This window comes from Saimiri boliviensis, chromosome 7 (genome assembly GCF_048565385.1).
Source record: "Saimiri boliviensis isolate mSaiBol1 chromosome 7, mSaiBol1.pri, whole genome shotgun sequence".
In the NCBI taxonomy this organism is placed as follows: Eukaryota; Metazoa; Chordata; class Mammalia; order Primates; family Cebidae; genus Saimiri; species Saimiri boliviensis.
Window position 1 is genome coordinate 12678024 of NC_133455.1, and position 23716 is coordinate 12701739.

Sequence of the window (23716 nt, forward strand, 5' to 3'; positions counted from 1 at the left end):
AAGCCACATATGAGGACATCTCGGGAACATTTGATGTATACATTTATAAGTGTTCTGCAGCTTTTTTTTTTTTTTTTTTTTTTTTTTTTTTTTTTTTTTTTGAGACGGAGTTTCACTCTTGTTACCCAAGCTGGAGTGTAATGGCACAATCTCAGCTCACCGAAACCTCCGCCTCCTGGGTTCAGGCAATTCTCCTGCCTCAACTTCCTGAGTAGCTGGGATTACTGGCACACGCTACCATGCCCAGCTAATGTTTTGTATTTTTAGTAGAGACGGGGTTTCTCCATGTTGACCAGGATAGTCTCAATCTCTTGACCTCGTGATCCACCCACCTCGGCCTCCCAAAGTGCTGGGATTACAGGCTTGAGCCACCATGCCCAGCCTAACTTTTTTTTTTTTTTTTTTTTTGAGATGGGGTCTCTTTCTGTTGCCCAGGCTAAAGTGCAGTGGTGCGATCTCAGCTCACCACAACCTCCACCTCCCGGGTTCAAGTGATTCTCCTGTCTCAGCCTCCTGAGTAGCTGCGATTACAGGCACGTGCCACCACGCCCGGCTAATTTTTATAGTTTTAGTAGAGACAGGGTTTCACCATGTTGGTCCCAAACTCCTGACATTGTGATCCACTCACTTTTGTCTCCCAAAGTGCTGGAATTACAGGCATGAGCCACTGTGCCCAGCCTTGTTCTGTAGCTTTCACGGGGCTGTCACGGGTCAGGGAGGGGAAGAAGTGGGAGGGTTAGCATGCCCCCGTTCTCCTGCACCCCTGGCTGTACAATCCAGCTTCAACCTAGGTTTGTCGTCCAGCTGTTTCCCAGGCAGAGAGCAGGGAGAAAGGGCTGAGGTGTGTGAGACAAAATGTCTTACAGGGCGGGGGAATTTGGACTCATCCAAAACTCACCTTCTCCCCCTCCACCATGTGTGGGACTATCCTTGGATACATTAGCCACCTACCCTACCCGCCATGGGGCCAACCCTCCCAATCTCCCACCCACTGGCTCCAGGGGCTGGAAAAGCCCCACTACAAGGGCTATCTCAGCAGGGAAGGGGCCCACAGGCCCCTAAACCATCTGCTCAGTGTCCAAGGCATTGCAGAATGTTTGCAAGAATCACCAACTTCTAGGTTAAAAATACCCCATTCCTGGCCGGGCTTTGTGGCTCACGTCTGTAATCCCAGCACTTTCGGAGGCCGAGGCGGGTGGATCACGAGGTCAGGAGATTGAGACCATCCTGGTCAACATGGTGAAACCCCGTCTCTACTAAAAATACAAAACATTAGCTGGGCATGGTAGCTTGTGCCTGTAATCCCAGCTACTCAGGAGGCTGAGGCAGGAGAATTGCCTGAACCCAGGAGGCGGAGGTTGCGGTGAGCCGAGATCGTGCCATTGCACTCCAGCCTGGGTAACAAGAGCGAAACTCCGTCTCAAAAAAAATAAATAAATAAAAAATATCCCATGCCCAAGGGGCCCTCAGTGTCTCTCTCAGAACAGAGCTGGTCCTAAGCTCTACAGTTTCTCTGTGGCTGGGGAAATTAACTGAGGCCAACTGATTTTTTTTTCCTCATGAAACTTTGAAGCCAGACCAGTTGGATTCAAGACCTTGCTTTGTTATTCTCTGCTTGCATGATGGTAGGCCACTCACCTACCCTCTTGGGCCTCAGTGTCCCTGGATGGGAGAAAAAGAAAAAAAAGCCAGGGGCTGTGGCTCACGCCTATAATCCTAGCACTTTGGGAGGCTGAGGCAGGCAGATCGCCTGAGGTCAGGAGTTCGAGACCAGCCTGACTAACGTGGTGAAATCCCGTCTCTACTAAAAATACAGAAATTAGCCAGGCATGATGGCGGGTGCCTGTAGTCCTAGCTACTTGGGAGGCTGAGGAAGGAGAATCACTTGAACATGAGAGGCGGAGGTTGCAGTGAGCCGAGATTACACCATTGCACTTCAGCCTGGGCAACAAGAGCAAGACTCCCTCTCAAAAAACAAAACAAAACAAAAAAAGAGAGTTCCGATCCTATCTTAGAGGTCAGTAGGTCTCCACCTTGGCTGTGTGCCTATGAAAGCCACCTGAGGGGCTTTACAAAAATCCCTGTGCCCTGGCTGCATTCCAGACCCATTAAATCAGAATTTCTTTCTTTTCTTTTTTCTTTCTTTCTTTTTTTTTTTTTTTTGAGAGGAGTTTTGCTCTTATTGCCCACGCTGGAGTGCAATGGCTCGATCTCAGCTCACCACAACCTCCGCCTCCTGGGTTCGAGCGGTTCTCCTACCTCAGCCTCCCAAGTAGCTGGGATTATAGGCATGCAACATCATGCCTGGCTAATTTTGCATTTTTAGTAGAGACGGGGTTTCTCCACGTTGGCCAGGCTGGTCTCGAAATTCCAACCTCAGGTGATCCACCTGTTTCAGCCTCCCGAAGTGCTGGGATTCCAGGCGTGAGCCACCGTGCCCAGCCCTAAATCAGAATTTCTGAGGAATGGGTCAGGGCAAAAAAATGTGTGTTGAAGCTTCTGTTGTTTCACCAAGGATGAGACCCACCTCCAGAGAGATGTGGTGAGTAATGAGCCAGATGATACAGGAAAAGTGCTGCTTTTGGTGCCTGATTCAGAGTTAAGTACTTTAGTGGGGGTGGGGTTGTTGGGGGACTGACTGGCTAAGCCTGGGTGGTTGTTAGGGAGGGCTTCCTGAAGAAGCGGGTAACTAAGCTGTGAACTGAAGGAGGAGAGGCATTAACCAGGACAAAGGGCAGGATGGAGTTTTAGTAGCAGTAACAGCACTGGCTGAGGCCTGGAGTCAGGAATGTGTGGCCTTTCTTCTTCTTTTCTTTTCTTTCTTTTTTTTTCTTTTTCTTTTTTGTTTTTTTTTGAGACTAAGTCTCACTCTGTTTCCCAGTCTGGAGTGCAGTGGCACAATCTTGGCTCACTGCAACCTCCACCTCCCAGGTTCAAGCAATTCTCCAGCCTCAGCCTCCGGAGTAGCTGAGATCACAGTTGCCCGCCACCAGGCCTGGCTAATTTTTTGTATTTTTAGTAGACGCAGGATTTCGCCGTGTTGGCCAGGCTGGTCTCAAACTCCTGACCTCACGTGATCTGCCCATCTTGGCCTCCCAATGTGCTGGGATTACAGACATGAGCCACTGGGCCTGGTGTTTTTAATTTATTTATTGATTAAAAACATTTTTTTTTTTTTTTGAGACAGAGTCTCATTCTGTCGCCCAGGCTGGAGTGCAGTGGTGAGATCTTGGCTCACTGCAACCTTCGCCGCCTGGGTTCAAGCAATTCTCCTGCCTCAGCCTCCCAAGTAGCTGGGACTACAGGCACCTGCTGCCATGCCCAGCTAGTTTTTGTATTTTTAGTAAAGATGGGGTTTCACCATATTGGCCAGGCTGGCATCCAACTCCTGACCTTGTGATCCACCTGCCTCAGCCTCCCAAAGTGTTGGGATTACAGGTGTGAGCCACCAAATCTGGTAGCCTTTTTTATACTTTATTTATTTTTATTTTTATTTATTTATTTTTTTTGAGACGGAGTTTCGCTCGTTACCCAGGCTGGAGTGCAATGGCACAATCTTGGCTCAGCGCAGCCTCCGCCTCCCGAGTTCAGGTAATTCTCCTGCCTCAGCCTCCTGAGTAGCTGGGATTACAGGCACGCGCCACCATGCCCAGCTAATTTTTTGTATTTTTAGTAGAGACGGGGTTTCACCATGTCAACCAGCATGGTCTCGATCTCTTGACCTCGTGATCCACCTGCCTCGGCCTCCCAAAGTGCTGGGATTACAGGCGTGAGCCACCACGCCCGGTTTATTTTTATTTTTTGAGACGGAGTTTTGCTCTCTCACCCAGGCAGCTGCAACTGCCGATTCTTGGGTTCAGGTGATTCTCCTGCAGCTGGGATCACAGGCGTGTGCCACCACACACAGCTAATTTTGTAGTTTAGTAGAGATGGGGTTTCACCATGTTGGCCAGGCTAGTCTTGAACTCCTGACCTCAAGTGATCCACCCATCTTGGCCTCTGAAAGTTTTGGGATTACAGGGGTGAGCCACCACACACAGCATTTTTTTTTTTTTTTTTTTTTTTTTTTTTTTTTTTTTTGAGACAGTCTGTCTCTTTCTGTTGCCGAGGCTGGAGTCCAGTGGCACAATCTTGACGACTCACCGCAACCTCTGCCTCCTAGGTTCAAGTGATTCCCATGCCTCAGCCTCAGCCTCTCAACTACCTGGGACTACAGGCATGTGTCATCATGTCCAGCTAATTTTTGTATTTGTATTAGAGACAGTGTTTTTCCACATTGGTCAGTCTGGTCTGAAACTCCCGGCCCTCTTGGCCTCAAGCGATCCACCTGCCTTGGCCTCTCTCCTACCTCAGCCTCCCAAGTAGCAGGGATTATAGGTGTGCACCACCACGCCCAGCTAATTTTTATATTTTTAGTAGAGATGGGGTTTTGCCGTGTTGGCCAGGCTGGTCTCTGAACTCCTGCCCTCAAGGGACCTACCCTCCTCGGCCTCCCAAAGTGCTGGGGTTGCAGGCGTGAGCCACCATGCCTGGCCCAACTTGGCCTACTGAACAACCTGAAAGTCATTCCCAGTGACTGGAGCTGAGAAGGGAGGAAATAGAGCTGAGGAGGAGGCGCATAATGACATCCTCTCATGAGATCATGAAAAATCACTCAGCTTTATTCTGGTGTCATGAAGGTTTTACACAGGACAGCAACCCAGATCATGCCCTTCTCCAAAATTCAGAGGCAGCCAGGGCCTTCCCCAAGCACTGTGTCCAAGCCAGCTGGGGATTCTGGACTTGCCCAAAGGCTGCGGCACAATCCCGACACGCCCCTTCATGAGTCAGAGAGTTTTCGGTTCGAATCCTAACTCTTCCACTTTATAACTGTAGCTGGGGCAGGTGACTTTACTTAATAAGCCTCAGTTTCCTGTCTGGTAAAATTAGACATAAAACACCCAGTAGCTTTTAAAGACTTTTAACATGTTTTACACATGTTAAACAATGCATTCTCAATAATAATAATAATTATTAAACTCACAACTCAATTCAGTGCTGAATCAATCGCCAAACCTGTCCTTTTCCCTCTTAGCCCTAAAGTCTCACCTCAGTTCTTTGATGTTGTGAATAGCTACAATTTCTCAGCCCTCTTTATGCATTTTTATTTTTATTGTTAAATCCACATGACAGCCATGGAAGCATGGAAGGCATATATATATATATATATATATACATACACACACACACATATATATATAAAATTATATATATATATAAAAATATATATATATATATGTTTTATTAACCGGATTTACAAATAAGGCAATTGAGGCTCAGAGAGGTCAAGTCACTTGCCTCAGACCACACAGCTACTAAGAACAGCTGTAGAACCTCATTCCCATTTTACTGATGAGAAAGTGAGGCTCAGAAAGGTGAAAGGTGAGGCATCATGCCTAAGACTGCACAGGTGGCAGACAGAACTTGGATTTTTTTTTTTTTTTTTGAGATGGGGGTCTCACTCTGTTGCCCAGGCTGGAGTGCAGTGGCACAATCTCAGCTGACTGCACCCTCTGCCTCCTGAGCTCAAGTGATACTCCCACCTCCGCCTCCCGAGTAGCTGGAACCATAGGCACCCACCACCACACCCAGCTAATTTTTTTACATTTTTGGTAGAGACAGGGTTTCACCATGTTGCCCAGACCGGTCTCGACCTCCTGAGCTCAAGTGATTCACCGACTCTGCCTCCCAAAGTACTGGGATTATAGGCATGAGTCACGGCGCCCAGCCAGAACTGGGAGTTAAAGCCTTGCCGGTCTTGGGATTCCTGGACACCAGGGGCTTCTCCCAGAGAGCCAAAGTGCCTACTAGGACCCACCCTCTGAGCCATGAGGCTCCTCCTTGAGATAAGCAGCGGGAGGCTGAAAACTTTCCATCTTACTACCCCTATTATGGGGCCCTCGGCATACCTTTCCAAATACCAACCCCTCCTTCCAGAATGCTCTTCCCACAACCTCCCTTTCGCAAAAGATCAGGCCATAGTTAGCTCTTTCTCAGGAAAGATTTTTCAAGTCTTAGTTGAATCACTCTTGAGCAGCTGAGGCGCCTCTTGTTAGTGTCTGTAGTGTCTTCTTTCTTTTCTTCTTGTCTCCCTCCCTCCCTCCTCTTTCTCTCTCTCTCTTTCTCTTTCCTTCCTTCCTCCTCCTTCTCCTCTTCCTCCTCCTTCTCTTTCCTTCCTTCCTTCCTTCCTTCCTTCCTTCCTTCCTTCCTTCCTTCCCTTCTTTCTTTCTCTTTTGAAACAGGACTTGCCCTGTTGCCCAGGCTGGAATGTAATGGTGTGATCATGGCTCACTGCAGCCTCCAACTCCTGAGCTCAAGCAATCCTCCCTCCTCAACATCCCAAGTACCTACCTAGGACTACAGGTTGACACAACTACAACTGGATAATTTTTTTTTTGAAACAGAGTTTCACTCTTGTTACCCAGGCTGGAGTGCAATGTCTCGATCTCAGCTCACCGCAACCTCTGCCTCCTGGGTTCAAGCAATTCTCCTGCCTCAGCCTCCTGAGTAGCTGGGATTACAGGCATGCGCCACCATGCCCAGCTAATTTTTTTTTTTTTTTTTTTTTTTTTTTGTATTTTTAGTAGAGATGGGGTTTCACCATGTTGACCAGGATGGTCTCGATCTCTTGACCTCGTGATCCACCCGCCTCGGCCTCCCAAAGTGCTGGGATTACAGGCTTGAGCCACTGCGCCCAGCCTCAAGTGGATAATTTTTTAACGTTTTGTAGAGATGGGCTGTTTTTCTGAACTCAAGTGATCCTCCCGCCTGGCTCCCCAAAGTTCTGAGACTATGGGTATTAGCTACCACAGCCAGCCAGTAGTGTCATTTTTTTAAATGTACTTTTATTTATTTATTTTTATTTTATTTATTTATTTTTTGAGATAGAGTCTCACTCTGTTGCCACACCTGGCCTATTTTTTAAAATATTAATTTATTTTAACAATAGATTAAGTTACATATGTGGGCCGAGCTCTATGACTCACACCTGTAATCCCGGCACTTTGGGAGGCGGAGGTGGCCGGATCACTTGAAGTCAGGAGTTTGATACCAGCCTGGCCAACATGGTGAAACTCCATCTCTACTAAAAATAAAAAATAAAAAAAAAGCTGGGCACGATGGTGTGTGCCTATAATCCCAGCCACTTGGGAGGCTGATGCAGGAGAATTGCTTGAACCCAGGATGCGGAGGTTGAAGTGAGCTGAGATTGCGCCATTGCAGCATAGCCTGGGCGACAAAGGGAGACTCCATCCCCAGCACCACAAAAAAAAATTCAAAATATGCAGAAGAGTACTTAGTGAACTCTCCTTCCTACTCCTGGTTCCCAGCCACCATATTCCCCCAGCCCTACCCCCAGCCAGATGACACTGGTGGCATGCTTTCTTCCAGAGTTGTCTCAACTTTGTAAGACAGGATCTCACTCTGTCCTCCAGGCTGGAGTATAGTGGCGCAATCTCAGGTCCCTGCATCCTCCATCTCCTGGGCTCAAGTGATCCTCCTACCTCAGCCTCCCAAGCAGCCGGGACTACAGACACCCACCACCATGCTCGACTAATTTTTTTTAAATTTTTTGTAGAGGTGGGATTTCACCTTGTTGCCCAGGCTTGTCTGGAACTCCTGAGCTCAAGCGATCCACCCATCTTGACCTCTCAAAGTGTTGGGATTACAAGCATGAGCCACTGTACCCGGCCTTGTGTAAGAATTTCTCTTGCCAGTCGCGGTGGCTCACGCTTATAATCGCAGCACTTTGGGAGGCCGAGACGGGTGGATCATGAGGTCAGGAGATCGAGACCATCCTGGTCAACATGGTGAAACCCTGTCTCTACTAAAAGTACAAAAGTTAGCTGGGCATCGTGGCGCATACCTGTAGTCCCAGCTACTCGGGAGGCTGAGACAGAAGAATTGCTTGAACCCAGGAGACAGAGGTTGCAGTAAGCCGAGATTGCGCCATTGCACTCCAGCCTGGGTAACAAGAGCGAAACTCCATCTCAAAAAAAAAAAAAAAAAAGAATTTCTCTCTTGTTGTCCAGACTGGAGTGCAATGGCATGATCTCACCGCAACCTCCGCCTCTCAGGTTCAAGCGATTCTACTGCCTCAGCCTCCCAAGTAGCTGGGATTACAGGAATGTGCTACTATGTTTGTATAATTTTTTTTTTTTTTTTTTTTTTTTTTTGAGACGGAGTTTCGCTCTTGTTACCCAGGCTGGAGTGCAATGGCGCGATCTCGGCTCACCGCAACCTCCGCCTCCTGGGCTCAGGCAATTCTCCTGCCTCAGCCTCCTAAGTAGCTGGGATTACAGGCACGCGCCACCACGCCCAGCTAGTTTTTGTATTTTTAGTAGAGACGGGGTTTCACCATGTTGACCAGGATGGTCTCGATCTCTTGACCTCGTGATCCACCCGCCTCAGCCTCCCAAAGTGCTGGGATTACAGGCTTGAGCCACCGCGCCCGGCTTAATTTTGTATTTTTTGTAGAGATGGGGTTTCTCCATGTTGATCAGGCTGGTCTCGAACTCCTGACCTCAGGTGATCCTCCCACCTCAGCCTCCTAAAGTGCTGCTATTACTGTGGCCAGCCTGTATAAATATCTTATAAACATATTGTATCCCACTTTTTTCCACAAGTGATACCCATGTTACATACATTGTTCAGTGTCATTTTTTCAGATCCTGGAGGCCATTTCATATCAGTACATCTGAGCTTCCTGGATCTTTTCTGTGGCTACATAATATTCTGTTGTAAGACTGTATGTGATTTACTTAGTCAGTACTCTATTGATGGACATTTGGTTGCCCATTCAGGGGATGACCAGCTGCAGTGCTGTTTTTACTGTTTTGTTTTGTTTTTTTTTTTTGAGACAGAGTCTCGCTCTGTTGCCAGGCGCCAGGCTGGAGTGCAGTGGTGCAATCTCAGCTCACTGCAACCTCTGCCTCCCTGGTTCAAGCAATTCTCCTGCCTTAGCCTCCCAAGTAGCTGAGGCTACAGGCATGTGCCACCACACCCAGCTAATTTTGGTATTTTTTAGTAGAGACAGGGTTTCACCATGTTAGCCAGGATGGTGTTGATTTTTTGACCTTGTGATCCTCCCGCCTCTGCCTCCCAAAGTGCTGGGATTACAGGCTTGAGCCACCATGCCTGGCCACAACAGTCCTGTTTTTAAGAGCAAGGGCATGGTCTAGGTTACTGTCCTGCATAAAACCTTCATGATGGGCCGGGCGCGGTGGCTCAAGCCTGTAATCCCAGCACTCTGGGAGGCCGAGGCGGGTGGATCACGAGGTCAAGAGATCGAGACCATCCCGGTCAACATGGTGAAACCCCGTCTCTACTAAAAATACAAAAAATTAGCTGGGCATGGTGGCGCGTGCCTGTAATCCCAGCTACTCAGGAGGCTGAGGCAGGAGAACTGCCTGAACCCAGGAGGCGGAGGTTGCGGTGAGCCGAGATCGCGCCATTGCACTCCAGCCTGGGCAACAAGAGTGAAACACTCCGTCTCAAAAAAAAAAAAAAAAAAAAAAAAAACCTTCATGACACCAGAATAAATCCCAGTGATTTTTCATGACCTCATTAGAGGATCTCATTATGGGTCAATGATTCATTAGAGGATCCATAATGAGATCCTCCAATGAGAATCATGAAAAAAATCCAACATTTAGGATATACTGAATTAGATAAAATATATCATTAATATTAATTTTATCTGTTTTCCTCCCTTCTCAGCTCCAGTCACTGGGAATGACTTTCAGGTTGTTCAGTAGGCCAAGTGGGGCCAGGCATGGTGGCTCACGCCTGCAACCCTAGCACTTTGGGAGGCCGAGGAGGGTAGATCCCTTGAGGGCAGGAGTTCAGAGACCAGCCTGGCCAACACGGCGAAACCCCATCTCTACTAAAAATACAAAAATTAGCTGGGCGTGGTGGTGCACGCCTGTGCTCCCAGCTACTGATCTCAATCTCCTGACCTGGTGATCTGCCCGCCTGGACCTCCCAAAGTGCTGGGATTACAGGTATAAGCCACCACCCCCGGCCAACATTTAGGATATACTGAATTAGATAAAATAGATCATTAATTTTATCTGTTTTTATTTAGTTAGTTATTTAGAGATGGAGTCTCACTCTGTCCTCCAAGCTGAATGCAGTGGCATGATCTTGGCTCACTGCAAACTCTGCCTCCCGGGTTCAGGTGATTCTCCTGCCTCAGCCTCCTGAGTAGCTGGGATTACAGGCACCCACTACCATGCCCAGCTAATTTTTGTGTTTTTAGTCAACCATACTGTTAGCCAGGCTGGTCTCAAACTTCTGACCTCAGGTGATCTGCCCACCTCGGACTCCCAAAGTGATGGGATTACAGGCATGAGCCACAGCGCCTGGTCATATTTTTTTTATTTTTTATTTTTTGAGGTGGAGTTTTGCTCCTTGTAACCCAGGATGGAGTACAATGGGAGGATCTTGGCCCACTGCAACCTCTGCCTCCCAGGTTCAAGTGATTCTCCTGACTCAGCCTTCCAAGTAGCTGGGATTACGGGCATGTGCCACCAAGCCTGGCTAATTTTGTATATTTTGTAGAGATGGGGTTTCACAATGTTGGTCAGGCTGGTCTCAAACTGCTGACCTCAGGTAATCCACCCCCCTTGGCATCCCAAAGTGCTGGGATTATAAGCCTGAGCCACCTCGCCTGGCCTGTTTTTTGTTTGTTTGTTTTGTTTTTTGTTTTGTTTTTTTTGAGATCCAGTCTCATACTCTTACCCAGGCTGGAGTGCAGTGGTGCGACCATGGCTCATTGCAACCTCCGCCTCCCAGGTTCAAGTGCTTCTCCTGCCTCAGCCTCACGAGCAGCTAGAATTACAGGTGCACACCACTATGCCCAGCTAATTTTTATATTTTCAGTAGAGACTGTGTTTCGCCATGTCGGCCAGGCTGGTCTCTAACTCCTGACCTCAAGTGATCTGCCCACCTTGGCCTTCCAAAGTGCTGGGATTACAGGCATGAGCCATGGCGCTTGGTCGAATTCTGTTTCTAGTGCTGAGTTAAGAGTGTTATTTTGTGGTGACAAGGACCATTCTTTTTTTTTTTTTTTCTGAGGCAGAGTTTCGCTCTTGTTACCCAGGCTGGAGTGCAATGGCACAATCTCGGCTCACCGCAACCTCCACCTCCCGGGTTCAGGCAATTCTCCTGCCTCAGCCTCCTGAGTAGCTGGGATTACAGACATGCACCACCATGCCCAGCTAATTTTTTGTGTTTTTAGTAGAGACGGGGTTTCACCATGTTGACCAGGATGGTCTCATTCTCTTGACCTTGTGATCCACCCACCTCGGCCTCCCAAAGTGCTGGGATTACAGGCTTGAGCCACCGCGCCCGGCCAAGACCATTCTAAGTACTAGGTGTGTAGTTTCTCTTTTTTTTTGAGACGGAGTTTCGCTCTTGTTACCCAGGCTGGAGTGCAATGGCGCGATCTCGGCTCACCGCAAAACCTCCGCCTCCTGGGTTCAGGCAATTCTCCTGCCTCAGCCTCCTGAGTAGCTGGGATTACAGGCACGTGCCACCATGCCCAGCTAATTTTTTGTGTTTTTAGTAGAGACAGGGTTTCACCATGTTGACCAGGATGGTCTCGATCTCTCGACCTCGTGATCCACCCGCTCTGGCCTCCCAAAGTGCTGGGATTACAGGCTTGAGCCACCGCGCCCGGCCTTGTAGTTTCTTATTTAGTCCTATGAGGACTCTGAGAGGTAGCTATTAATTAGTTATTAATTAGCTACTAATTAACTATTAATCTTTCTATAGGGGAAGAAACTGAGGCACAGAGTAAATTGCCCAAGATGAACCACTAGCAAGAAGTCAGCAGGGCGGCCGGGCACGATGGCTCAAGCCTGTAATCCCAGCACTTTGGGAGGCCGAGGGGGGTGGATCACGAGGTCAAGAGATCGAGACCAACCTGGTCTCGATTGCCATGAGCCGAGATCGCGCCATTGCACTCCAGCCTGGGTAACAAGAGCGAAACTCCATCTCAAAAAAAAAAAAAAAAAAAAAAAGAAGTCAGCAGGACTGTCCATCTGCTCTGTCAATGTCACTTAATCTCTAGAAAGAATGAAAAAACCTGATTGATATTATCAACTGCGTATCCTTGAACTTTTTATCAACTTTTCATATCCTTGAAAACTCATATGTTGAAATCTAATCCCAATTTGATGGTATTAGGGGGTGGTGCACTGAGAGGTGATTAGGTCAGGAGGGTAGGGCCTTCATGAAAGATATTAGTTAGTACCTTTATAAAAGGGATCCCAGGCTGGGCGTGGTGGATCACACCTGTAATCCCAGCACTTTGGGAGGCCGAGGCGGGTGGATCACGAGGTCAAGAGATGGAGACCATCCTGTCCAACAAGGTAAAACCCCGTCTCTACTAAAAATACAAAAACTAGCTGGGTGTGGTGGCAGGTGCCTATAGTCCCAGCTACTCGGGAGGTGAGGCAGGAGAATTGCTTGAACCAAGAGGCAGAGTTTTCAGTGAGCCAAGATCGTGCCACTGCACTCCAGCCTGGTGACAGAGCAAGACTCCATCTCAAAAAAAAAAAAAGAGACTTCAGAGAGCTCTCTTGCCCTCTTTGAGCCATATAAGGATACAAGAAGTTAACAGTCTGCAACCCAGAAGGGGCCCCTCACCAGAACCTGACTGTACTGGCACCCTGATCTTGAACTTTCAGCCTCCAGAACTGTGAAAATTAGATTTTTGTTGTTTATAAGTCATTCGGTCTATAGATTGTTGTAGCAGCCTGAACTAGACACCAAGTTTCATTCCTCTGGGGTGAGAGTCAAGGGAGGAAGGAAGCAAGGGAGGAAATGGGGGTTTAGGAATTATTTACATGAGGAAATCCATGGTAGGGCCTGAGTGTTCCAGTTCACCAGCACTGATCTCTGAGGCTTCACTTCTCTTTAGAACTCCACATACGATTGAGAAACTTGCCCATTCAGTGGGTGCCTCCAGATCACACAGCTTTGAAAAATAAAGGTTTTAGACCTTTGGAGAAGTAGACAAGTATATGCCCTGGAATTAGTCTAAGTAGTAACAGTTTCACCTAGCTGTTTCATAACCAGGCCTTGGCATAAGCCTCCCCATCCCAGTTTCCCTTCTTATTAGCTGTATGACCTTGGGTAACTCAACCTCTCTGACTCTCAACGTTTCTGGCTATAAAAGGGGCTAACAGTGCTCATCTCCTAGGCTTGTGGTCAGGATTAAATGTCTTGTCTACATGCCTTTGCACATGCTGTTCCACGCAACTGGTAGCGGTGTGAGGCTACTCATCCTTCATGCTAGCCACTTTGCTCTTTTGCCTGTACCTTTAGATTCAAGAAGGTAGATGTCATATTAATGTTACACATCATCCCAGCCTAGGCAACAGAGCAAGACTGTATCTCAAATACACAAAAACAGGCCGGGCACAATGGCTCACACCTGTAATCCCAGCACTTTGGGAGGCCGAGGCAGGCAGATCACCCAAAGTCAGGAGTTCAAGACCAGCCTGACCAATATGATGAAACCCCATCTCTACTAAAAATACAAAAATTATCCAGGCATGGTGGTACAGGCCTGTAATCACATGTACCCAGGAGGCTGAGGCAGGAGAATCACTGGAACCTGAGAGATGGAGATTGCAGTGAGCCAAGGTTATGCCACTGCACTCCAGCCTGGGTGACAGAGGGAGACTCCACCTCAAACAAACAAACAAACAAACAAAAAACCCCCACAAAAACAAAATAAAAGTGTGTGCAAGATGTTGGAAGAGCATGCAATAGAGTGTTTGGGGAACAGTCTTGGTTCTTGAATTTAATATAGGAGAATGTGGCAGCCACAGAAGCCACTTGGATCTGCCTTTACAAAATGGCTGAATGTGGTGAGAGCATTGGAACCCGGATACTTTTGCCCAAGGGGACTTCTCTTTTTTTGTTCTGGAATTTCCTGATGGGTTGACCTGTCTGTCAGATCTGAGTCTCCTTGCCGAACCCTGATTATTTCTCCTTCTCTGTCACAGGCATTACCCCTAACTTTATCTCAGCATCTCATCTGCTTTCTGGAGTACTTGACCTGACCCAGAAGGCCTGGAATTATTATTATTATTATTATTTTAATGAGATGGAGATTCGCTCTTATTGCCCAGGCTGGAGTGCAGTGGTGTGATTTTGGCTCACTGAAACCTCTACCTCCCGGGTTCAAGCGATTCTCCTGCCTCAGCCTCCCGAGTAGCTGGTGTTACAGGCATGCACCAATGCACCACCATGCCCAGCTAATTTTGTATTTTTAGTTGAGACAGGGTTTCTCTGTGTTTGTCAGGCTGGTCTCCCGACCTCAGATGATCCACCCACCTCTGCCTCCCAAAATGCTGGGATTACAGGCGTGAGCCACTGCGCCCAGCCAGGCCTGGATTCTTGAGGGACAAGGGGAACTTGAAGCTGTGCTTGCAGAGCAGTTTTATATAAAATCGACAAACTACCATCACCCATCCCAATGGGTAGGGAAGGACTGATGATAGGATAATAATAACTACCTCTAGGAAGATTAATCTAGAGAATAGCTATATAGTATCTGTCTATTAAGATACTCAATAAATAGTAACTGTTTTTATTTTTATTTTTATTTTATTTTATTTTATTTTTTTTGAGACGGAGTTTCGCTCTTGTTACCCAGGCTGGAGTGCAATGGCGCGATCTCGGCTCACCGCAACCTCCGCCTCCTGGGTTCAGGCAATTCTCCTGCCTCAGCCTCCTGAGTAGCTGGGATTACAGGCACGTGCCGCCATGCCCAGCTAATTTTTTGTATTTTTAGTAGAGACGGGGTTTCACCATGTTGACCAGGATGGTCTCGATCTCCCGACCTCGTGATCCACCCGCCTCGGCCTCCCAAAGTGCTGGGATTACAGGCTTGAGCCACCGCGCCCGGCCTTGTTTTTATTTTTATTTTTATTTTGAGACGGAGTTTCGCTCTTGTTACCCAGGCTGGAGTGCAATGGCGCGATCTTGGCTCACCGAAACCTCCACCTTCTGGGTTCAAGCAATTCTCCTGCCTCAGCCCCCCGAGTAGCTGGGACTACAGGCGCGCGCCACCGTGCTTGGCTAATTTTTTTGTATGTTTAGTAGAAACGGGGTTTCACCATGTTGACCAGGATGGTCTCGATCTCTCGACCTCGTGATCCACCCGCCTCGGCCTCCCAAAGTGCTGGGATTATAGGCGTGAGCCACCGCGCCCGGCCTAGTAGCTGTTTTTATTACCTAATTTCAGAGTGTGTGGGAGCACTGGGTGTGACTTTCCTGTAGTTTTCCTTTTAATGTCTAATGTGGGGTCCCCTCTGCCCCATGCACAGTTTTGGAAAAGTGTCTAGGGAGGGCGGATGTGTGGAAGTAATATTGAGAAGATGGAACCACACAGGTTGGGCCAGAAAGGGTGGGCTGCAAGATGCACTGCCATCGATCCAGAGGGCGACCCCAGGAAAGGTCAGCCACGGGCTGCCAGCCTTGCGTGGTACTGATTTATAGGCCTCCTGGGCAGTGAGCTACGGGGTGACAGACAGACGGACAGGTGGATAAATCGGACTCCAGTGGACAGGCGATGACCGAGTAGCTGACGAATGCACAGACACATGGCCGAGTGTGGACGGATTTGTCATTCGCAGGGTTAGGCTAGTGACTTTGAGAGGGACAGAAAGACGGATGGGAGTGGCTGGAGGCCTGGGAGCCGTCCACCTGCCCGCTCAGCCGCGAGGGGGCGCCACCACCCTGCCCAGCGACGCCCACTGCCCGGGTCCGCGGCGGGGGCGGGGCCAGCAAGTTCGCGGGGGGGAGGTGATCGGGGGCGGGGCGCGCGTGCACGCGGGGGCGGGGCGCGGGGCGCGGGGCGCGGGGCGGGCGCGGGGGCGCGCGGCGGCGGCGCGTTCCGTTCCGGGCCGAGGCTCGCGGCTGAAAAGTTGCGGGGCAGAGAGGAGCGGCCCCGGGACGGGCAGCTAGCGCGACGCCGAGCCGGCACCCGGCGCCCGTGGTCCGGCCATGGACGACCTCGGTGAGTGAGCGGGAGGCCGAGGGAGGAGGAGGCGAGGGGCGCGCGGCTCCGGGCCGAGCGGGCGCCTGCCAGCGGTGGGGGCCAGGGGATCCCACCCTCGGCGGCCCCGGCCTCAGCTCCAGTCCCCGTCGGCCGGGGCTCCGCGGGGCGGGGATCCCTAACCCGGCCTCAGTCCCGGGCCAGGCCGGCCCCAGCACCGTCCGCACAGCAGCCACCCCCCCTGCCTGGGACGGCTTCACCTCTGGATCTCCGACCTCGGGGACCCACCCCCATCTCACAGAAGGGGCCCAGGAACCAGCTCGCCCCTCAGGGACCCACCCCGTCCGCTGCAGGGACGGGACTTCCTGGACCAGACCCCCTCATCAGCTACCGGACCCTCACCTCGCAGACCTCTCCCCACCCCCACCTCACAGATCCACCGCCCGGCTTTGGGAGCAGCTGCCCGATTTCATGTGCTGCTCCCTCATTTCCTCGACCTGCTACTTGTCCCTCCAGGGCCGCCCCCCACTTCACAGACTGGCACCCCCCCTTCGGGGATAACCCCTCTGAGCCCACCCCTTTCATTTCACAAGTCAGATGCACAAGCTAGAGATGAGCGTGTTATTTGTGGTGACCACACCCCCATTTCAAAGACAAGTTTCCCAGTCTGCCTGCCCTCCTGATCCCCCACTTCAAATCTGGCCACCCGCGTTTCAAGGGCCTGTCACTCATTTTCTCTCACTGCCCTCCCCACTCTGTGGACCAGCCTCTCAATTCACAGACCAGTCCGCCTGCCTACATATCTAAGTGTAGAACAGTAATTTGGGGGCTCCTGATTCTCTCCCCACCCCCAGATTCTGGTGAAATGCCAGGGGAATGAGGTGGGAGGTAGGTCCCAAGGTATGGCTATCCCTGAACGTGTCCTGGCTAGCAGGGTCCCTCCACCCCCTCGGCATCAGGCCCTGCTGGAAACCATACAGGTAAAGAGGACAGGATGCCCAGAACAGAGTTTTACTGTTTGTCTGTTATTGGAGCCCCAAGGCTACTCTTTTCAGTCCAGTCTTGATCTGCTGTTAGGGGAAAGAAAAGTATCTCCTGGAAGCGGACTCTAAACCCAAGGGGGTTGGAGCCAGGGTTTTAGGAATGCCTTGGGTGGCGTGAACGCAGGAGTGGGAGTATTCACTGTCTCTTCCTCCCCTTCACGCCTGTGGCTGGAGGGCCCTGAGTTCAGGAGGTGAGGAGAGGGGAAACGTTTCTTCTCTGTAGGAGCCTTGTCTTTCCTCTCTGGACTGTGGGTGGCTTGTGTCACCACTGATGCTTCCTCTGTCCCAGGCTCTGAGGAGTAGATTCAGCAGACAGGACTGATGGACCTCTACCAAGCAGCGCCGGGCACTAAGTTAAGACTGGCTATTTGTAGGCGCTGGACTTGACTGCTTCCCTCCAGCTTCCTTTTGGGATCAGCGTGCCCCCGAGATCCTGGAACTGGGGGTGATGTAGGGTCCTGCCTGTTTTGCAGAGTGAGATGGCTGCCAAGCATAGTTCTCCCTTTGGGTCAGGCTTGGCACCCATTTTTCCAGTGTGCTCAAGGTTGGCATGGCTTCCAGGCAGGTATTTTTTTTTTTTCACATAAAAATAGCTCAGCTGGAAGGAGGCTGGGGATGTTCTGTGAACCAGGATCTCAGAGTCTCAGTGCTTTCCCAGTGGGAACTGGGAGCAAAGTTATAGTTTCTAAAATGCTGGTGCAGTTCTGTTGCTTCTCGTCAGTCCCGGTGCCGTTTCAAGGACTGAGAAAGTCTTTGTAGAGTTTGCTGTCGAAATCCGGAATTCCTGTCTTCTGACAGTCTTCCATTTAGGGCCAGGAAGCTGAGTTCTGAAAGTAAAGAGAGTACTGTATCCAGCAGAGGGGATTGTAGCGATTTAAATTGCTGTTTGTGGAGTTCTTCCCTATACCTCGATTTGTGCTATCTTCACAACAACCCTTTTATCAGATTCCCCCTTAAGGCCAATGCTATCATGACCACCTGCCTTTTTACAGATTGAGAAAGCTGAGACTAAGAGAGGTTGATTCTCTTGCCCAAAGCTGCTCAGCCATAAAATTACAAAACCGTAAATGGAAGCCCAATTCCTAGCTCCTAGATTTGCATCTCTTGTATACCAAGAAGCCTTTTTTTTCGTGGGGAGGAGGCAAGGGCACTTGAAGGAGGGGTTGCCATTGGCTGATGGCAGCCACCTGTAACTTCTGCTGCTTTCTATCATAGGCTCCCAGTTGCTTACATCCAGGCTGCCTGACTTCCTTGGTCTGAGCTCCCCGGGGGCAAGCCACGCCTGGCTGACCAGAGCCTGGGGTGGGAGGAGTGGGGTGTGCAGGAGGGGAGAGGAATCTGCCTCTGCACTGGGGCCCCGTCAGCTGTCTGGATGGTGGCTCAGTATGCTGCCCGTCAGCTGTTTTCCTTAGTTAGGGTGGACACAAAGACCAGGCCTCTTGTTTTTATTTTTCTCCTGAGCATGTGCTTTGTGGTCCCTAAGACCGGGGAGAGTTTACGGTGTGTCCAGTAGCAAGGCCAGAGGGGGCATCACCTCCTCTGTGACTTTGTTTTTTGGTCTAAAAAAAAATTTTGGGAACTCTGTCCTCCCCAGTGACAGACTCGCCATGTACTGTTTAATAAGTTACAAATTGATGGCTCTCTGAGCAGAAAAGTATCAACACAGCGTGTTCTGCCCTTCCCTGTGTGTTCTCTCCACTTTGTGCTTTGGGGTGGCTGCTTGGTGGCTTTTCTTATTACTGTTTAGATGCTGGTTTGGCCCAGAGTTCACTCTGTTCGAGTTCTGGCCGGAGTTTCCTGGACAGAGTTCCCACAACACAGATGCACTCTGACTGTGTTTTCTAACCCGATTACTCGCTCTGTCTCTGTTCACGTTCTTAGTGTACTTGGTGGGGGGCTTTGACCACAGCTGTGGTCTAATTGCGATCACGTGCACTTCATGGGAGAAAGGCACTGTACTCAACACTTTACAAGCTGCATCACAACCTTTCGGAGAGGGTGGTGTTTTACCTCTACTTTATAGATGTGGAAATCTGAGCTCCAGAAAGTTTAGTGGTGGTGCTGGGATTTGAACCCAAACTCATCCAATTCCAGATCTGGTCACCTTAATCATCGGTAGGTGGTAGGTGCTGGTGACTAACCAAGGGGATGAGCCTTGGGGCCTGCTGAGTAAATGACAATTACCTTTCAAATCTCTGCCCTAGGGGACATTCCCAGAAAATGGCAAAGGGTGTGTCCAGTGCAAGACTCGTAGCTTTGCCTTCCCATCCTTTAGCAAAGGGAACAGCCAGCTGTTGGCAGTGCCCAGTTGCTGCTGGAATCTGGACATGTCTTCTTTCAGCTTCTCAGCAGTCTTGACCCTTTGGAAAACAGTGCCTCATTGTCCTTGGGGGTAGCGGTAGGGGGGCAGAGGAGTTGCCTGGGGCATTCGGAGCTATGGAGCCTCCCTGTTTCCATGGAAAGTCTGGACTTTGGGCTTGCCTATCTGTGGTCCCTCTGTGTGTCAGGGCAGAGTCAGGGCACCCAGCTGCTGGGCCTGTGGCAGAGGCAGCATTTACCCTTGCAGTGATGGTGCCCTCCTGGTGGGTTCTGCGTCAGTGCCAGGCCGCCTCCTGGGCTGTGTGCTAGTAAAGGGCAGAGCTGGGATTCAAACCCTGGTATGTTTGATTCTTCAGCAGGTGCCCTTTCTGATATGTGAAGCTGTTTGCTGCCTGGGCAGTCATAGGTTGATGGAGACAGGCTCAGGCTGCTGGAAGCCAGGGCCCTGACACTAGGGGTTCAAGGTCTTTTGAGGGAATATCTCAGTATTCCTTTTTTCCCTAGTGATCGTCATGCCTTGCAGAGGCTGGGTATACCCTTGGCTGGAGAGGCTGATGGAATGCCAGAGTTACTGGGGGGCCGCTGAGCAGCCCTCCTCTCCTGTTTAGTCATCGTGCATGGAGTATCTGACTCTGAAGCTTTTCTTGGGTCTTTACCTTGCTCCAAGACCAGAGTTGTTGAATTAACTTCCAGCCTCATTGCAGCCTTTCCCTGGGTTGTGTAAGTCTCAGAGCCTTCATTAATAATAAGAAAATGTGCCAGGTGCGGTGGCTCACGCCTGTAATCCCAGAACTTTAGGAGGCCAAGGCAGGTGGATCGCCTGAGGTCAGGAGTTCAAGACCAGCCTGGCCAACGTGGTGAAATCCCATCTCTACTAAAAATACAAAAATTAGCTGGGCATGGTGGCGCACGCCTGAAATCCCAGCTATTCCGGAGGCTGAGACAGGCGAATTGCTTGAACCCAGGAGGCAGAGGTTGCAGTGAGCTGAGATCACACCACTGCCCTCCAGCCTGGGTGACAGAGCAAGACTCCATGTTGGGAAAAAATAAATATAAATAAATAAATAGATAGATAGATAATAACAAAACCTGGCTGGCATGGTGGCTTATACTTGTAATCCTAGAACTTTGGGAGGCCAAGGTGGGTGGATCATTTGATGTCAGAGAAGTTCAAGACCAGCCTGGAAAACATGGTAAAATCTATCTCTACTAAAAATACAAAAATTAACCAGTCATGGTAGTGTGCACCTGTAGTTCCAGCTCTTCTACTCGAGAGGCCGAGGCAGGAGAATTGCTTGAATTCGGGCGGCGGAGGTTGCTGTGAGCTGAGATCGCTTCACTGCATTCCAGCCTGGACGACAGTGAGACTCTGTCTCAAAAATAAATACATAAATAAATAAATAAATACAAACAAAATATGTAGAATGCTTTTCTTTCCTTTTCTTTCTTTCTTTTTTTTTTTTAAGATAGAGTCTTGCCCTGTTACTCAGGCTGGAGTGCAGTGGCATGATCTTGGCTCACTACAACCTCAGCTTCCCAGGTTCAAGTGATTCTTATGCCTCAGTCTCCCATGTACTGGAAATTACTGAGCGTGCCTCCATGCTGAGTTAATAATTTTTGTATTTTTCATGGAGACGGGGTTTTACCACGGTAGCCAGGCTGGTGTCGAACTCCTGACATCAGGTGATCCACCCGCCTTGGCCTCTCAAATTATTGGGATTACAGGCGTGAGCCACCATGCCTGGCCACATTTCTTTTTTGTGAGACGAGTCTCTGTTGCCCAGTCTGGAGTGAAGTGGCATGAACTTGACTCACTGCACCCTCTGCCTTCTGGGGTAAAGGGATTTTCAGCTAATTTTTGTATTTTTAGTAGAGACGGAGTTTCACCATGTTGTCCATGCTGGTCTTAAACTCATAAACTCGAGTGATCCACCTGCCTTGGCCTCCCAAAGTGCTAGGGTTACAGGCGTGAGCCACTGTAACCTGGCCCACACTTTTCTTTTTTACAGTGTTTACAGGAATTTTTCCCATAATATTTATTTATTTATTTATTTATTTTTGAGACAGAGTTTCGCTCTTGTTACCCAGGCTGGAGTGCAATGGCGTGATCTCGGCTCACTGCAACCTCCGCCTCCTGGGTTCAGGCAATTCTCCTGCCTCAGCCTCCTGAGTAGCTGGGATTACAGGTATGCGCCACCATGCCCAACTAATTTTTCTGTATTTTTAGTAGAGATGGGGTTTCACTATGTTGACCAGGATGGTCTCGATCTCTTGACCTCATGATCCACCTACCTTGGCCTCCCAAAGTGCTGGGATTACAGGCGTGAGCCACCGCTCCCGGCTGAATATTTATTAAGCACTTATTATGTGTAGGCACCGTGCTGGGCACCTTACATGCATTGTTTGTTTGAATCATGCTGGCCATATAAGGCAGGTTTTATTAGTAGTAGTATTACCATTACCCATTTTACAAGTGAGGGAAACTGAGGCACAGAGTGGTGAGCCCGCTTGCCCAAGTCTACAACTAGTGAGTGGCAGTGCTAGGATTTGAATCCAGGTGATCTGGCTGCTGAGTGGGATTTGCAGCGCAGCCAACTGTTTTGCATACTTTTTTTTTTGAGACAGGGTCTGCAACCCCAGCTTCCCAGACCCATGTGATCCTCTCCCTTCAGCCTCCCAAGTGGCTGGGACTGCAGGCGCATGCCACGATACCCCGCTAATTATAAAAATTTTCTGTGGAGACAGGGTTTCACCATGTTGCCCAGGCTGTTCTCGAACACCTGGCCTCAAGCAATCTGCCCGCATCTACTTCCCAAAGTGTTGGGATTACAGGCGTGAGCCATTGCGCCTGGTGCATTCTTTACACTTCTGTTCGTAATACCGCATCTGATATTGGTTCCCCATTGGTTTGATTGTTTTCTGCTTCTAGGACACTAACATTTTTCTGCCCCTGCCCCATTCTCTGTTGTCTTCCACATCTGTCCTTTCCCTGTTCTCTGCAGCTTCTTGTCTCTCTTTCGTTTTGTTTTCTTTTTCTTTTTTTTTAATTTTTGAGGAGTTTCACTCTTATTGCCCAGGCTGGAGTGCAGTGGCATGATCGACGTCAGCTCACCGAAACCTCCACCTCCCGTGTTCAAATGATTCTCCTGCCTCAGCCTCCTGAGTAGTTAGGATTACAGCCATGTGCCACCACGCCTGGCTAATTTGTATTTTTAGTAGAGACAGGGTTTCTCCATGTTGGTCAGGCTGGTCTCAAACTCCTGACCTCAGGTGATCTGCCCACCTCAGCCTCCCAAAGTGCTGGGATTACAGGGGTGAGCCTCCATGCCCAGCCCTTTTGTACTTTCTTGGTGGCACATACCCAGGATGAGGTGCAGGGTCCTGGGGGCAGTGTCTGTTGTTCCAGGAGAGGCCCCACTCCTCCCTCCCTGGCCCCCTCTCCAGTCACCTGTTACTCTTGAGACAGAGCAGTGAGCTTACAGCGCCACTGCCAAGGAGAACATGGGGCAGGTCCCCTGTGGTCCCTTCCCACCTCCTCTGCTTAGGAATCAGAACTTCCTGTACCTCAGCCCCACTCCACCCAAACATGCTCCTTGTCTTTTCCATATTCAGAGGAGGGAGTTGAAAACTTTATGGTGGAGAATGAAGGATGTCTGTGGGAGGAGGAGAGGAAGAGAAAGAATCAGGAAGCTGAGTGTCCTCAGAAATGTTGGCACAAGTCATTGAAACGGGTTCAGGGTGCTCTCCTCACCTGGGATGGGCCCCAAGCCTCCATTTACAGCCTCACGGGGTCCACTCTGCCTTTCGTAGTCTGGGTCTTGTTGGGAGTCTCACATCTGGCCTTGAGTGTACATTTACATCCCGATAAGTCTTCCAACTAACTAGCCGATTGCCTAACCAGTGGGGCTCAGGGCTGGCCTCTCCAGGGAGGCCTTGGATGTTGGGCCAGTGGTAGACAGAACTTGCGGTTGGCCAGGCCCAGTGGAGCCCCAGTGGCCAAATCTTCCCTTAAAGAAAGTCTTTTAATGCTTATTTCTTATGTGATTGTGGTATTGTGGTTTTATTGGAGAATATTGTTATTGTTAGGTACATGCTAAAGCATTTAGGAGTGAAGTGTCATAATGTCTTGCAATTTATTTTTTTTATTTTTCATGTTTGAGACGGAGTCTTACTCTGTCACCCAGGCTGGAGTGCAGTAGCCTGATCTCGGCTCACAACCTCCGAATCCTGAGTTTTTTTTTTTTTTTTTTTTTTTTTGAGACAGTGTTTTGCTCTTGTTACCCAGGCTGGAGTGCAATGG

General features: G+C 49.6%; 1 protein-coding gene across 4 annotated transcripts in view; it reads left to right on the top strand.

Moving 5' to 3' along the window:
- Positions 1-15905: 15905 nt before the first annotated feature.
- Positions 15906-23716, top strand: part of PXN (paxillin) — a 66967-nt gene continuing 59156 nt past the window's right edge. For all 4 annotated transcript variants that reach the window (XM_039471739.2, XM_074402159.1, XM_039471740.2 and 1 more), the window contains exon 1: positions 15906-16075. In XM_039471739.2, the coding sequence (XP_039327673.2) occupies positions 16063-16075 (13 nt within the window). In that variant the 5' untranslated portion in view covers positions 15906-16062. The remainder of the gene's footprint in view (positions 16076-23716) is intronic.